Genomic DNA, 15,792 nt, shown 5'->3' with positions numbered 1-15,792 from the left:
GAAGGACTGTGATATGGGAAAGGGAATAACAGACATTCTTCTTGACCTCAGAGGATCAAAGTAGGAGCAGTGGGTAAAAGTTGCTGAAAAACAGGTTTCAACTTGATGACAGAAAAACAAACAAAACAGCTTCCGGCAGTGGCAAAACCAATGGAAAGATTCTTAAAATATTTTGAGTTATGACATCTTGGCTTTCAAATAAATTTCTAGTAACCACTTAGAAGATGACCCTCGTTTGGATATGTAATTTTGGGGATGGTTAGAAGCATCTTTCTCATTCTTTTCTCATCACATCATGTACTGAGGAATCTTAACCCCAATCTGACCTTGGCATGTTCTGAACCCTGCAGAGTCCAACTCAGCTTTCTCAAAAGCAGGTTCCTCATCTCTACAGGGAAGAGGGGGAACAAGAAGAGAACACCAAACCTGGCAGGCCAGATTAGCTAATAGAATCTCCTGTCAGCAGGCCACTAATGACTGGGATGATCCAAGGTGGAAGGTGGGGCTGGGCTTGGCCTGAGATGAATCAGGCCATCCCATAGGGCAGGCATCTCCTGTCTAAGACATCGGCACAATTAAAACCCCTATAAAAGTTCCTCATCTCACTTCAACCAGGATTCTACACACTGCTTTCCAGACAATTGCCTCATCCCACCTGTGTGTTAGGTAAGTCTTCTCTTGAGGAACCTACTCTCACTACAAAGCTTTTTACAAAGCACGTTGTGCTTGTAAAATCAGGGCTGTCATTTGCAGAAATAGACCCGTAGGCCAATACTGGCTACAAGGCAGTATATTTTGCCTTTGATTAGGCTAAGGATGGTGTGGGATGGGGGAGTGTATAGCAATGACGCTTCTGAAGCAATCTGGCTTACTCTGCCTTTCCTGGGGCCTTGAATTACTCCAGAGAGTAACGCTGATTATTTAGGGAGGAGGAGAACTTACCTGGAGACTATTTGAGCCACATTGTCAGAACTGGTTCTTCTAAATCTCTTATTAGTCCCTGGAAATTTTTAGAATCTGGCAGAAGTTCACAGATCCATGGACTTTTAGAACTGGATAGGACCTTAGAGGTTAACAAGGTCAAGCCTTACCATGCCATTCTACACATAAAGAATCTATGAACTGAGCTCAGTTTATTGGGAGCTACTTCCTCTCAAGCTATGTGATAGTGACAGGGAGATTGCTGCCCTCCCAGAAGGAAAGGGGCTCAAATAGCTTGTGGGAAAAGAGTTTGGGAATTTATTCCAAGGGTTTTAAACTTTTAGCACATAAGAAATCCTCTAAAGATGCAGAAGGTTTTTATTATGACAGTTTTCCTGTCAGCCAGTCTTTACAAGTCTACGTTAAGGCTGTACAGAGACTTAAGCTAGGAAGGGGAATGTTTGTCCCCACCAGAACAAGTGACTTGATTTGTTCACTGTTTCCACTAAAGGGAAAATGTCTAAGAAAAGCTTTAGGGTTAAGGGAGACCTATGAGTTTCTGTATCACTTATTAGGCAGGTTGCCTAAATGAGATTTCTAGCATATTTCTCTTTCTCCCTTTCTTCCTTCCCTTCCTTATCTCTCTATCCTTTCCTCTTTCTTTCTTTGTCTTTCTTTATCTCTCTCTCCCTGTATTTCCCTACTTCTCCCATGTCTCTCCTTCTCTATCTTCCTCTTCCTCTCCCCTCTCTATCACTCCTTCCATCTTTCTTCCTTTGTCTTTCTTTATCTTTTCTCTCTCCATTATCTTTCTGTTTCTGTCTCTTCTTGAAAAATGTGTATATATATATATATATATATATATATATATATATACATATATATATATATGGAAAGAGAGAGAGAGAGAGGGAGGGAGGGAGGGAGGGAGAGAGAGAGAGAGAGAGAGAGAGAGAGAGAGAGAGAGAGAGAGAGAGAGAGAGAGAGAGAATTTCCAACTTCCTTTGTGGCTTCAATCTTTGATACTATGGTTCCATTTTTCATCTTTCTGTCTCCCTGATCCACTTTTTCTATCATCCAGATTTCATGGTTTTCTTTTTCCTCTTTCACTCACTTTAGCTTTTTCTTAAGACTTTACCTTTTAAGCCCCAAAACTCCAAATTTATGCCTTTCAATTGCTTTAGGAGAGTAGCTGTACCTACTTATTACCCTGATCCTATTTTTTCCTGTCTTAATAGAACCCAGGTTCAATTCCATAAAGTGTTGTTGACCTCTCTCCTAGCTGTATGTACCACTATCTCTCTCCTCATCTAGCTACACTTTGATTGCCAGATTCCTGGTTATTGAAATAGCCTTCACCTTCCCAACCTAAGCCCCTTTCCTCATAGGTTATCAGGACACAAGAGAGATGCCAGAGTGAGATTTCTGAATTCTGTGAACCAAAACTACACTTCTGCAAAATTTTAATGAAGGAGTTTGAAGGTGTTTGATCATATACTTGTTTGCGAATGAATTGAGGGTGATTTTTGTTGCTTCTGAGATATTGCTGCTATCTAGTGCATGGATATAAAGATTCTTAGGTACTTATTATTAGGAGAAAGCCAATAAGATCTCTCCTAGGGAGCCCCTTCTCTGAGGCATTCCCCTGGATTCTCCATATTCTGAACTTTTATCCCTTTGGATTTAAGAAGTCTAACATTTTCAGTATGTACAAAGGAAGTATTCACTGAATCAGATTTGGGAGAGACTTCAGAGTTAGTTCACCTAGTCACCATCACTAACAAATGGCCACCCAGCTTCCACCTGAAGACATCTTTTAACATAGAACCCACTGGCTACCAAAGCAGGCCATTGTATTTGTTGTTGTTTGGTAGTTCAGTTGTGTCCAACTTTTCATGACCCTGTGGACCATACTGTTCATGGGATTTTCTTGACAAAAACACCAGAGTGCTTTGCTATTTCTTTCTCCAGTGGATTAAGGCAAACAAAGGTCAAGTGACTTGCTCAGGGTCACACAGCTGGTAAGTGTCTGAGGCCAGAGTTGAATTCAGGAAGATGAGTCTTCCTAACTCTGATCCAGTGCTCTATCCACTAAGCCAGACATCTCTAATCATTAAGAAGTTTCTTTTTATGTTGTTCTGGAATCTCTTCCTTCCCAACTTCTTCTCATTGTGATTTCATGTCTACGAGTTAGAGTGACTACTTGCCTACTACGCTCAGAATAGGAATTGTTTCATTCTGTATCTTCAACACCTAACATAGTAGGTCAGGTCCCATAGAGTACACTTAATAAATGCTTGGTTGATTGATACAACAGAAAAGAATCAGGAGCAAAAGCTCTGCCTGAGGCTGTTGGTCAGTGTTTAATGAGGATATTGTCTTTCCTTAGCCTGAACTCGAAGATGCCTCAGTTGCTGGGAAACATTGATGGGATCATCCAGGCCTTCAGCCGCTATGCCAGGACTGAGGGTGATTGCACCACCCTGACCCGTGGGGAGCTCAAAAAACTGCTGGAGCAGGAGCTCACGGATGTCATTGTGGTAAGACATGATGAATCTGATGGGAAAAAGGCACTGTGGGCAAGGGGAATGTAGTTGCTCTCAGACATGCTTTGTTCCAGGGATTTGTGGAGGGAGCAGCTGAGTTAACAGTAGCCCCACAAGCAGAAGAGGTAAAAGGATAAAAAGGAAGGGGAGGAAGAGATAGATCCCGGGAATGGGAAAACGCTTTCTGTTTTAGTCTCCACCATCCTGATTTCATCTTCCTCCCAATTTTGGTGCCAAGTAAAAGGAATATGAATTACAGCAGACCCATAGCACACTATGGATAGGAGAAAGAAATCTATTTTATCATGGTTTTTAAAATATTGGGTTCCTTCAAAATTGTACATTTTTATCTATGATGTGAGTAGGATAACATCTTCCATTTTCAAATCAAATCATGCAAGGCCTAGTAGGCTGCACTGAGTGGACTGTCCATGAAGTGCTTAGCACAGTGACCTCTGTACAGAAGGTGCTCTCAAAATATCTGTTTAATGATTGAATTTTGAGGCTTAGCACAGAACCTGACATTGAGTAGGCATTTAATAAATGTTTATTGATTGAAGACATGATGGTAACTCTGCAATCTCAAAGTCTGTTCTAGTGGAGGTACAAGTCCTTCTAAGACATGTACTCCAATCCCTATCTCCTAACCCCAAGCTAGAGAAGTTCCAAGTACAGGGCAGCAATGGAGTTTTGTGACCACTTTCTGAGTTTTCCTTAGCTAAGGTCAGAAAGGTTCCAGATGAGATTGGTCCCAGCAACTGACACACAAGTGGTAAAGGGATGATAGTGGAGGGAGTTCTCAACCAATGAAATCACAGCGTATTGTTCTGATACCTGGTCCATGGGAATCCAGAATTTGAAGGCTATCAGGTCAGGCATTTCCTGCTAGAAGAGCAAGCAGACTGAGCAAGGGAAGGATCCTGGGGAAAATCCCTTACTCTCAAAGCCATACTAAAGGCTCCGGCATGATTTCTCCAATTAGTTTTCCTTTTCCCTTTGGCCTAGAATTAACCCCATAAAAGAAATGGCCCATGCTAAGATTGTTTGAAGTTTAAGTACAGCAATGATCTTGTCTCATGGTAAGCACTTTAAAATCTGCCTCTTCTATTTAGCACCCACCTTATAGTGGGAAAGACATCTGTGGTCCATAGAGGACAGGCCCTCCTCCCATGTGACCATGCTTCTACTTTCTTTTGAATTGAGTGTTTCCATTTATGGGGCTGACTTTACAGAAGGCACTTTGAATTAAACCAGAAAGAAATGTTATGTAAAAAAGACCAAAGGAATTATAATCAATCAGTTATTTCAACATGCTCCTTGTTATGGAAGTTTAGGGGTCAAAAGAAAATAGCACCAGTACTGGATTTAAAGTCAGAAGTCAGTGAGTCATTTTCAGTCATATTTAGCTCTAAACTCTTTGGGGTTTTCTTGGCAAGACACTGGAGTGGTTTGGCATGTTCTTCTCCAGCTCATTTTACAAATGAGGAACTTTGGCAAACAGGGTTAAGTCACACAGCTACTAAGGGTCTGAGGTCAGACTTGAATTCAAGGAGATGAAGTCTTCTTGACTCTAAGCTCAGTGTTCTATCTACTGCAGAAACTTCCTGCCCAAAGTCAGAGGACCTTGGTTGAAATTTCAGCTCAGTTATTTCTACCTATGTAATATGAGATGAGTCGCTTTTGAGGCCTATTTCCTCATTTGTAAAATAAGGGTGTTGGTCTAGTACAGAGGTTCTTAGGGGCCCCTTTGGCACACTCTGGTGAAGTCTATGAACCTCTTTTCAGAATAATGTTTTAAAATGCATAAAATAAAATATAGAAGAGTAAAAAGAAGTCAATTATATTGAAACACAGTTATCAGTATGTTAAGAAGAAAAAAACAATTTCACCCGCTCCAGGTAAGGAACCCTTGTCTAGATATTCTCTTCTTGCTCTTAATCTATGCCCTGTAAATAAGGATGAGGGGCAGAGTGAACCCTGAGTCATGTCCTCACTGGGTGGACAAGAAGGCTCAATATAGATCAATCTTTTTTCCAGAAACCTCATGATCCTGCCACAGTAGATGAAGTCTTCCGCCTACTGGATGAAGATTCCAAAGGGACTGTGGATTTTAAGGAGTTCCTTGTGTTGGTGTTTAAAGTGGCACAGGCTTGCTACAAGACACTAAATGAGAGTCCTGAAGGAGCTTGTGGAACTCAAGAGACAGGAAATCAGCATCCGGGGAGCACCCAACAAACGAGAAGTGATCAGAGCAGTCACACTGGAACAGGAAGAGTTGAGAGAGAACAAAACCGTCATAGACATGCAGGAGAAGAGCAGACATTCCCAGGACAAAACAGGAATAACCTGACCACAGGGACTCAGACTCAGGGGCAAGACTTTACTTCTACTCAAGTCTGTGTCCAGGATAAGCAGCCTGAAACTCAGGGACAAGAGAGAGGAAGCCAACAGACTAGACACAAAACTGATGGGCAGAGTCAGACTCAGACAGGTAGCACTCAGACCAGGGAACAAGGCAGGACTCATCAGACAGGAGAAACTGTGACTGGTTGTCATTCTCAGACAGGAACTACTCAGATCAGGGAAGAAGGCAGGAGCCATCAGATAGGAGAGACAGTGACTGGTAGACAGTCCCAGATTCACACTGGTACCACTCAGACCAGAGAACAAGGCAGGACTCATCAGACAGGAGAGATAGTGACTGGTGGTCAGTCCCAGATTCACACTGGTACCACTCAGATCAGGGAAGAAGGCAGCACTCATCAGACAGGAGAGACCGTGAGTGGTGATCAGTCCCAGATTCACACTGGTACCACTCAGATCAGGGAACAAGGCAGCACTCATCAGACAGGAGAGACCGTGAGTGGTGGTCAGTCCCAGATTCACACTGGCACCACTCAGATCAGGGAAGAAGGCAGGAGCCATCAGACAGGAGAGACAGTGACTGGTGGTCAGTCCCAGATTCACACTGGTACCACTCAGATCAGGGAACAAGGCAGCACTCATCAGACAGGAGAAACTGTGACTGGTTGTCATTCTCAGACAGGAACTCTTCAGATCACAGAACAAGGCAGGAGCCATCAGACAGGAGAGACAGTGACTGGTGGTCAGTCCCAGATTCACACTGGTACCACTCAGATCAGGGAACAAGGCAGGACTCATCAGACAGGAGAGACCGTGAGTGGTGGTCAGTCCCAGATTCACACTGGCACCACTCAGATCAGGGAAGAAGGCAGGAGCCATCAGACAGGAGAGACAGTGACTGGTGGTCAGTCCCAGATTCACACTGGTACCACTCAGATCAGGGAACAAGGCAGCACTCATCAGACAGGAGAAACTGTGACTGGTTGTCATTCTCAGACAGGAACTCTTCAGATCACAGAACAAGGCAGGAGCCATCAGACAGGAGAGACCGTGAGTGGTGGTCAGTCCCAGATTCACACTGGTACCACTCAGATCAGGGAACAAGGCAGGACTCATCAGACAGGAGAGACCGTGAGTGGTGGTCAGTCCCAGATTCACACTGGCACCACTCAGATCAGGGAAGAAGGCAGGAGCCATCAGACAGGAGAGACAGTGACTAGTGGTCAGTCCCAGATTCACACTGGTACCACTCAGATCAGGGAACAAGGCAGGAGCCATCAGACAGGAGAGATAGTAACTGGTGGTCAATCTCAGATTCACACTGGTACCACTCAGATCAGGGAACAAGGCAGGACTCATCAGACAGGAGAGACAGTGACTGGTGGTCAGTCCCAGATTCACACTGGCACCACTCAGATCAGGGAAGAAGGCAGGAGCCATCAGACAGGAGAGACAGTGACTGGTGGTCAGTCCCAGATTCACACTGGTACCACTCAGATCAGGGAACAAGGCAGGAGCCATCAGACAGGAGAGACCATGACTGGTGGACAGTCCCAGATTCACACTGATGCCACTCAGATCAGGGAACAAGGCAGGAGCCATCAGACAGGAGAGACCGTGACTGGTGGTCAGTTTCAGACAAGAATCACTCAGACCACAAATTACCAGACAGGGAATACTGTTACCCAGCAATGGGAAACTGGCTATGGCCAGAATAGAGGCATAGAGACCCAAGGACAGAACAGTGGCCAGATAACAAGAGAAACAGTGTTAGGTGAACAGACTCAAACTCAGACAGGGGAATGGGCCCAGACTCAGATGGAAGGCAGTCAGGGATGTGGCCAAGGAAGGAACCAACAAACAAGAGAAACAGTGCTGGCGGGGCAAGGTCTCACCCAGATGGAAAGCTCTTTGTCTGGGAGACAGGGCTATAGTGGAAGTCAGACAAGTTGCAGTGTGACAGGAGGCTTACAGGAGAGTGTTGACTGTCAGGGCCAAGAATCCACTATTGGAGGACAGCAGTGGAACAGACATCAGACAAGTGAACAGGACCAGAGTAACCTGCAGATGAGGGAATCAAAAGTTCATGGTCAGAAGGCCACCCAGCTTGGAGGAACGGGCCAGGCTCAGGGAGGAAAGCGAGGCCTCATTGCCCAGGGCCTCTACTCCTACTTCAAAGGTAATAAGCATTAAACATGTGCTCTTGGATTCCCAATGCCCAGGAATGCGAACAGCCCAGCTGGGGAAGCATTGGACAGTACTACCTTTCTTGGTCAGATCAGCCTATGGATCAGTCTCTAATCCAGCTGCTTTCCAGTTCTTCAAGTTGCTTTGTGTCCCCAAGCCCTTCCCTATCCTCTCCCCATCCTTTGTCAGAAGAAGCAACGGCACTTGGGCCAAAGATGGCAGACAATCTATTTGATTTCCTTCATCCTCTCCTCAAGCTCTCACTTTGAACTTTGCCATCCTATGCTACCAGACTCTACCTCCTAATGCATCAATAAAAAAACCTCTTAAGAATTACTAGCCTCTGCCTCTTCTTACTGTCAATTCCATTTACTCCTTCCACATAATACTGAGACTGAAGGACCTTGGTCAGAAGGTTCTGCTCATTGGCAGACCCAAACATAAACCCTAATATCCAATGATATTCTTTAAATAATTGATTAGAAATGGTCCAGAGAATATGGGATTGGAGTGGGAGGTGGCAACAAGCATTTTGTACCTCAGAGTTAGGTTATGAGAATGGATGGTGGATTCTCCACAGCATAACCCCGTTTCAGAATAGGGTGCGCTCCCTCATTACTTACTTCTCCAATTGTAGTCAATCTAATAGAACAACAAATATATGCTGAGAACTGGATTAGTCCATGGGCAACTAGGTGGTACAGTGGATAGAGCGCTGGGTCTGGAGTTAGGAAGACTAATCTTCCTGAGTTCAATCCTAGCCTCAGACAACTAATAACTGTGTGACCCTGGCAACTCATGTTACCCTATTTGCCTCAGTTTCCTCATCTGTAAAATAAGCTGGAGAAAGAAATGGAAAACCACTCCAGTATCTTTCCCAAGAAAACTCCAATGGGATCATGAAGACTCAGAACATCAGAACAACAACAAAAGTATTAGTTTAGGGTTCAAGGAAATGCAATAATGGGGCACACTCATCACAAGGGGAATAAATTATTTCTTGTCAACAGTAAAGAAAGGATACGTAAGTATCTCTATCAGTCTTAGAGTCAGTCCTGTGAGCATGTACATGGATACACACATGCACTATAAAATATGGAAGCTAGTTAGAGAAAGGCTATATAATTGCATATATGATATATATGGGGCAGTTAGGTGGCACAGCAGGGGATAGAATGCTGCGCTTGGAGTCAGAAAGAGTCGTTTTCCTGAGTTCAAATCTGGCCTCAGACACTAGCTTTGTGACCCTGGGCAAGTCATTTAACCCTGCTTCCCTCAGTTTTCTCATCTGTCAAATGAGCTAGAGAAGGACATGGCAAACCTCTCCATTATTTTTACCAAGAAAATGGCAAATGAGGTCACAAAGAGTGGACACTGAAATGACTGAAAAAGAACAAAATATAACTATGTTCACAAGCTACTTGTAGCTAGATACACACAGAGAAAATGAGATACAGAAGCTAATTTCAGAGTAGGATATTGATACATATATATGAATACAGAAAAACCAACTGAAGCTACCAAATAGGAGACCAAAGCAACGGTCCCCCTTGTTTCAAAGAAAGATTCCTGAGTCACTTTTTGGCAAAGCATGTGCCTCAATAAGTCTGTCAATGTCTTTGAACATGACTTTATTCTATCTATACAGTCTCCCCAAATATCATGATGCTTCAATGGAACCATGGTATCACTGATGAAAGTACTCCCTCAACTGTTATGTCATCCTTATCCTCATGTTTTATAATTTTTGACCTTTTCTTCTTGTGGATACTACATAGGTGATATACCCAATGCATTGGAAATATTTCTTTAAATCTTTTACTATTCTTTAGTTGTCAGTGTAACACTTGAGCTTTGCCGTTTTCACTCTCAGTCATTTTCTAATTATACATCTCTTTTATGATAACTTTTCAGTCGTTTCTCACATATATATATATAACATAATTGCTAACATGCCACAACTAACTTATATTCGCCATGCATCTATCTATTGCTATTTATTGTTGCAATTTTTTAGTATTATGGGGAGAATGCCATGATTTGGGTCCATCTAATATGAAAGAGAGAATATTGGTGTTTAAAAGATTTATTTTTTTTGCCAAGGAACTTGGGAATGTTAAAAAAAATGTGCAACTTCCTAAATTAAATAGAACCCGCTCCCTTCTTCCCTGTCACTTCTGAGGCCAGCTCATTATAAGTCTGCAGTATTTATTCAAGACATGTAATGATGGACAAACTCAATGGGTCATCTAACTGTATGTCATAATCTGGGAAATGTGCAGTATTCATCTACTTGGTTTTTCCTTTGTGGATTGTTAGGCTCATGTCTCTTGAATAACTATTAATGTCATTAAAAGCATTAGTAACTCTAGATAACCAGCTAAAAATGAATTCAATTAATTAGCAATTTTACTAAAGTTGCAGGAAATAAACCTCACCCCCTCCCACACACACACAAATCATCAGTATTTCTATATACTACCAGTATAACCCAACAGGAAGAGAGAAAGAGTGATGCCAATTAAAATAATTGCAGACAGTATGAAATACTTGGGAGTCTACCTGCCAAGAAATACACAAGAGTTATATGAACATAAGACTGAGCCAGTATAATATAAATTACAATATTGCCTAAATTGATTTACTTAATCAGTGTCATATCAAACTACCAAATAATTTTTTTATAGAGCTATAAAAAATAATAAAATTCATCTGGAAGAACAAAAGGATGAAAAATTTAATGGAAATCAATGAAAAAAAGGAAGGAGGGCTAGGTGCATCTGATCTCAAATAATATTACAAAGTGGTAATCATCAAAAAAATTCATACTAGATTAGAAATAGAATGGTTGATCAATGGAATAGATTAAGTACATAATATACTGGAGCAAACAAACAATAAGATAGTGTTTGACAAACCCGAAGATTCCACGTACTGGAGTAATAAATCACTATTTGACAAAAAGTATTGGGAAAATTGGAAAAAAGTCCAGAAACTACACATTGACAAACATCTCAGACCATGTACCAATGTAAGTTTAAAATGGATCATGATTTAAATGTAGAATGATATCATAAGCAAATTAGGGGAATGCAGAAAAAAAATTACCTCTCAGATCTGTGGATGGGGGAAGAATTCTTGACCAAATAAGAGATAGAAAGTACCATGAAAGGTAAAATGGATAATTTTGATTATGTTAAATTAAAAAGGGGTGGTACAAACAAAACCAATGCAACCAAAATTGGAAGGAAAGTAATAAACAGTGGGAAATTTTAGAGTTAATTTCTTTGGTAAAGGCTTCATTTCTCAAATAGATACAGAATGGAGTCAAATTTACAAAATTAAGAACCATTCTTCAATTGATAAATGGTCAAAGGATATATATATATATATATATATATATATATATATATATAGGCAGTTTTCAGAGGAAGAAATCAAATATATCAATAGTCATGACAATTATTGAGTTTTTTCTCTGTTTTTGTTAATGTGTTTGAAAATATACATTTTTCCACAAGGACTGCTGGTTTTGCATTCTAGATGCTTTTTGTTTCTTATCACATTGTTGAAATTTTCTGTTGTTTCTGAATTTATTTGATCTAACCCTTCCTTAAAATTCTTATTCCCTAATTTTTAACCCTTTCTTCATAGGCCCTTTTTGAGTACAAGCAGCATGCCCTGCAACCATACCCCAGTAAACCATTTTGACAGAAGGGTCAAACCAGGTTGAGGGTAACCACGGGTTCTCAAACTCATTGGTGAGTTAGGGGGGGTGTCTATCCCAACCATGTGAAGACTTCATCTGGTGGAATGGGTGAATGAGAACAATTTGTTCCAACGGCCATGAAGGCGATGAAGCAGGTGATGAGGAGCACTTAGAGCTTGGTTAGACACCGAAGACACCAAGGTCATCCACTGCATCCTGAGCCATCACTAGTTGTCTTGACTATGTCCTGCCCCTGGATTATGATGACTCTGGAGGAGACAGTGAGGCAGATGACTTCGTGCAACTCTGCCTCACTTAAATTCAATTTATGCACGAATCAAAAGACATCACCCCTACCATTTCACTATTGTGCCTCAAAGTCCTGTGGCAACAGGCAAATGATGAAGCAGCAGGTGTGGATACGCTGGGAGCTGTAGTCATAACTGCACACAGGTGGCCCAGGCCAGGGTCATTTCTCACTGGAAGCAACAGTGGGACTCGGCAGCCCCCTGGATGTCTGAGCAGCCTTTTAAGGATCACACTGCTCCCCTCCTGGTGTGAGGAAGGGGGCTAGAAAAGGTGCCCTAAATATTGCCTGCTTACCCAACCCTGGTCTGATTACTGCATAGGCGGGGAATCCCACTATGTAGTTGAAACACAAAAAAATGTATGAAAACATCTGCAGAGATGATTCCATTCATCGTTGGCACATGGAACGTGTGCACACTAATAGTCAACACAAAATCCAGTAGACCTGAAAGAACTTATTGCAAGAGAACTCAACAGGTATCACATCCAAATAGCATCCCTGGGTGAAACAGATTGGCAAATGAAGGCCAGCTTACTGAAGTTGGAGCTGGATACACCTTTTTTTCTGGAGTGGGAGCAGTGAAGGGGAGCGCCATGAAGCTGGCATAGGTTTTGCAATCCAAACCAATCTAATCAGCAAGCTGGTGTGCCTGCCAAAAGGAATGAGTGACAGGCTCATGATAATACGATTGCCATTCACATGAAAATGCCATGCCACTATCATCAGTGCCTATGCTCCCACCATGACAAACCCTGATGAAGTCAAAGAAAATTTTATGAAGACCTAGAGACCCTTATTGTCAATGTGCCAAAAGAGGACAAGCTTATAATACTGGGTGACTTTAATGCTAGAGTAGTCTCATACTACCAGACTTGTCAGGGAGTCCTAGGGAGGAATGGAGTTGAAAACAGCAACAGCAATGGTCATTTACTGCTGAAGACCTGTGCATCACATGACCTTATCACCAACACTGTCTTCCATTTACCTAAATGCAATAAAACTTCATGGATGCACCCTAGCAGCAAACACTGGCATCTAATAGATTATGTGATTATAAGGAGAAGAGACAGAAAAGATGTGAGTGACAAAGGCAATGTGTGGTGCAGAGTGCTGGACTGATCATAGACTTATCTTTTCCAAGCTAAATATTTGCATTCATCAAAAGCACCACCCCCAAGGCAAAACAACTACCAGAAGAATTAATTTCAACAAATTAGAGCTCTTCTCTGAGTGTGAACAGTTTGCAGCTGACTTGGAGGAAAAGTTGAGCCAACATACAGTTGGCAACAGTAGAACAGAAAAGGAGTGGGCAGCTCCCAGAGATTTGGTGTACGGAACTGCATTTGCTCATCTGAGTCAGAAAACTCACAAACACCAAGACTAGTTTGATGAAAATGATGTGGAAATTCAGAAACTGCTAAATGAAAAACGTGAGCTCCACAGGATTCACCAGCAGGATAGTTCATCCACCTCTAAGAAGGCAGCATTTAATTCCATCAAAAGCAAAGTACAAGCAAAGCTTAGAGAGATGCAGGATTCCTGGCTAAGTAAGAAGGCAGATGAAATTCAGTTTTATGCTGATAGTAACAATCCAAAGCGATTTGATGATTCCCTGAAAGTTATTTATGGACTAAAAACTATGGTGCATCACAATTACTCAGTGCTGATGGAGCCACATTCACTAGTGATAAGGACATGATCCTAGAGAGATGGGCTGAACACTTCCATAGTGTTCTCAACAGACCATCATCAATCAATGCTGAGGTCATTGACCATTTACCTCAGGTTGAAGTCAATCCCTCCTTAGCTGAACTTCCAACTGAAGAAGAGGTTTTGAGGGCCATTAAGCTCCTTTTATGTGGCAAAGCACCTGGTGCTGATTCTGTTCCAGCTGAGATTTACAAGGTAGGAGGACCATTGCTCATACAAAAGCCGACTGAAATTTTCCAGGTTATATGGCAAGAGGAGATTATCCCCTAGAAGTTCAAGGATGTCTCCATTGTCCATCTGTATAAGGGTAAAGGGAATAGATTGTCCTGCAACAATCACAGGGGGATCTCTGTCTTAGTAATTGCTGACAAAATTCTTGCTAGAGTCCTCCTTAATAGGTTGATCCTTTACCTGGAAGATGGGCATATACCTGAGAGCCAGTGTGGCTTCAAAAAGGGCCAAGGAACAGTCAATATGGTGTTAGCTGCCTGACAACTCCAAGAGAAATGCCAGGGGTGGAACAGAGGTCTGTTTGTACACATTTGTGGATCTGACCAAGGCCTTTGAGACTGTTAGTCATGAGGGCTTATGGAAAATCATGTCAAAATTTGGTTGCCCAGAGAAGTTCATCAATCTTGTATGTCAATTTCATGATGGTATATTTGCCTGGGTTCTGGATAATGGACAAAGCTCTTATGCCTCCTACTCACCAATGGAGTGAAACAGGGCTGTGTGCTTGCTCCTGTGCTTTTTAGCATGATGTTTTCAGCCATGTTGACAAATGCTTCGATGAGGATGAACATAGCATCAAGGTCAACTACCATACTGATGGTAAGTTCTTCAATTTGAAAAGGTTACAAGCCAACACCAAAGTGGAGGGAGTATTGATGCATGATTTTCTGTTTGCAGATGATTGTGCACTCAATGCAGCCTCTGAAGCTGAGATGAAACAAAGTATAGATCAATTCTCTGCTGCCTGTGCTAATTTTGGCCTAATAATTAACACCAAAAAAAAAAAAACCAGGTGCTCCATCAGCCACCACCATACCATCCATATGTGGAACTATTGGTTACAACAAATGGAGAAGTTTTGAATGCTGTGGATAAGTTCACTTACCTTGGTAGTGTACTTTCCAGGGATGTACACATTGAGAGTGAGGTTGATGTACACATTGCCAGAGCTAGCTCAGTGTTTGAGAGGCTTCGAAGAAAGGTTTGGGAGAAAAGACGTATTAGACTGACTACCAGACCGAAGATCTGCAGAGCCATTTTGCTGATCTCATTGTTATATGCTTGTGAAACATGTACAGTCTAGCAGCTCTATGCCAGGAAACTGAATCGCTTCCATTTGAACTGCCTTAGGAAAATTCTGAGGATCACCTGGCATGATAAGATACCAGACACTGAAGTCCTTGCTCGAGCTGAACTGCCAGTTATTCAAACTATGCTTCAGAGAGTGCAACTCTGATAGTCTGGCCATACTGTTCGAATGTAAAATGTACACTTGCCAAAAAGACTGTTTTATGGAGAACTTGCATGGGGCAGGCGATCACATGGTGGCAAGAAGAAACGATACAAGGACACTCTCAAAGTCTTTCTCAAGGGCTTTGGATTTGACTGTGCAACATGGGAGACACTGGCACAGGACCACTCAGCATGGTGTGCCCACATAAGAAAAGGTGCTGTGCTCTTTGAGCAAAGCAGAATTGAGACAGCACAAAGTAAATGCAGGATGCACAAATTTGGGATATCCACCCCAAATATTCAAACAAACTATCTGTGCCCAACCTGTGGTAGAGCATTCCAAGCTCTTATTGGTCTGATCAGCCATAGAGAGACACACTGAAATTGCACTTTACAATGCTGATGTCATTTTGGTCCTCTTTGAAGATGAAGGACAACACCCAAACAGTCTTGTGAAAAATTGCTCCAAATCACTAATAACTAGAGAAAAACGAGTTAAAATAACTCTGAGGTACTTCCTCATACCTATCAGATGTGGGCTAAGATGACAAAAAAGGAAAATGACGAATGCTGGAAGGGAT

At 42.2% G+C, this 15,792-nt stretch overlaps 1 protein-coding gene across 1 annotated transcript; it reads left to right on the top strand.

Moving 5' to 3' along the window:
- The first annotated feature begins 583 nt into the window (after window positions 1–583).
- On the top strand, window positions 584–8,125 carry CRNN (cornulin). The gene is made up of 3 exons (XM_072644879.1): window positions 584–666; window positions 3,311–3,461; window positions 5,505–8,125. Exons 2-3 carry the CDS (start codon window positions 3,324–3,326, stop codon window positions 8,022–8,024), a joined length of 2,658 nt encoding a protein of 885 aa, XP_072500980.1. The 5' UTR covers window positions 584–666; window positions 3,311–3,323; the 3' UTR covers window positions 8,025–8,125.
- The last annotated feature ends 7,667 nt before the right edge of the window (window positions 8,126–15,792 follow it).

This window comes from Notamacropus eugenii, chromosome 2 (genome assembly GCF_028372415.1).
Source record: "Notamacropus eugenii isolate mMacEug1 chromosome 2, mMacEug1.pri_v2, whole genome shotgun sequence".
In the NCBI taxonomy this organism is placed as follows: domain Eukaryota; kingdom Metazoa; phylum Chordata; class Mammalia; order Diprotodontia; family Macropodidae; genus Notamacropus; species Notamacropus eugenii.
The sequence above is the reverse complement of the archived record's forward strand: the minus strand, read 5'-3'. Positions and strand labels throughout refer to the sequence as shown.

Excerpts from the sequence above, each read along its gene's own strand:
- CRNN (XM_072644879.1), top strand. The coding sequence starts at position 3,324 with ATGCCTCAGTTGCTGGGAAACATTGATGGGATCATCCAGGCCTTCAGC. Across the intron at positions 3,462-5,504 it reads AGCTCACGGATGTCATTGTG|AAACCTCATGATCCTGCCAC; the intron begins GTAAGACATGAT and ends TCTTTTTTCCAG.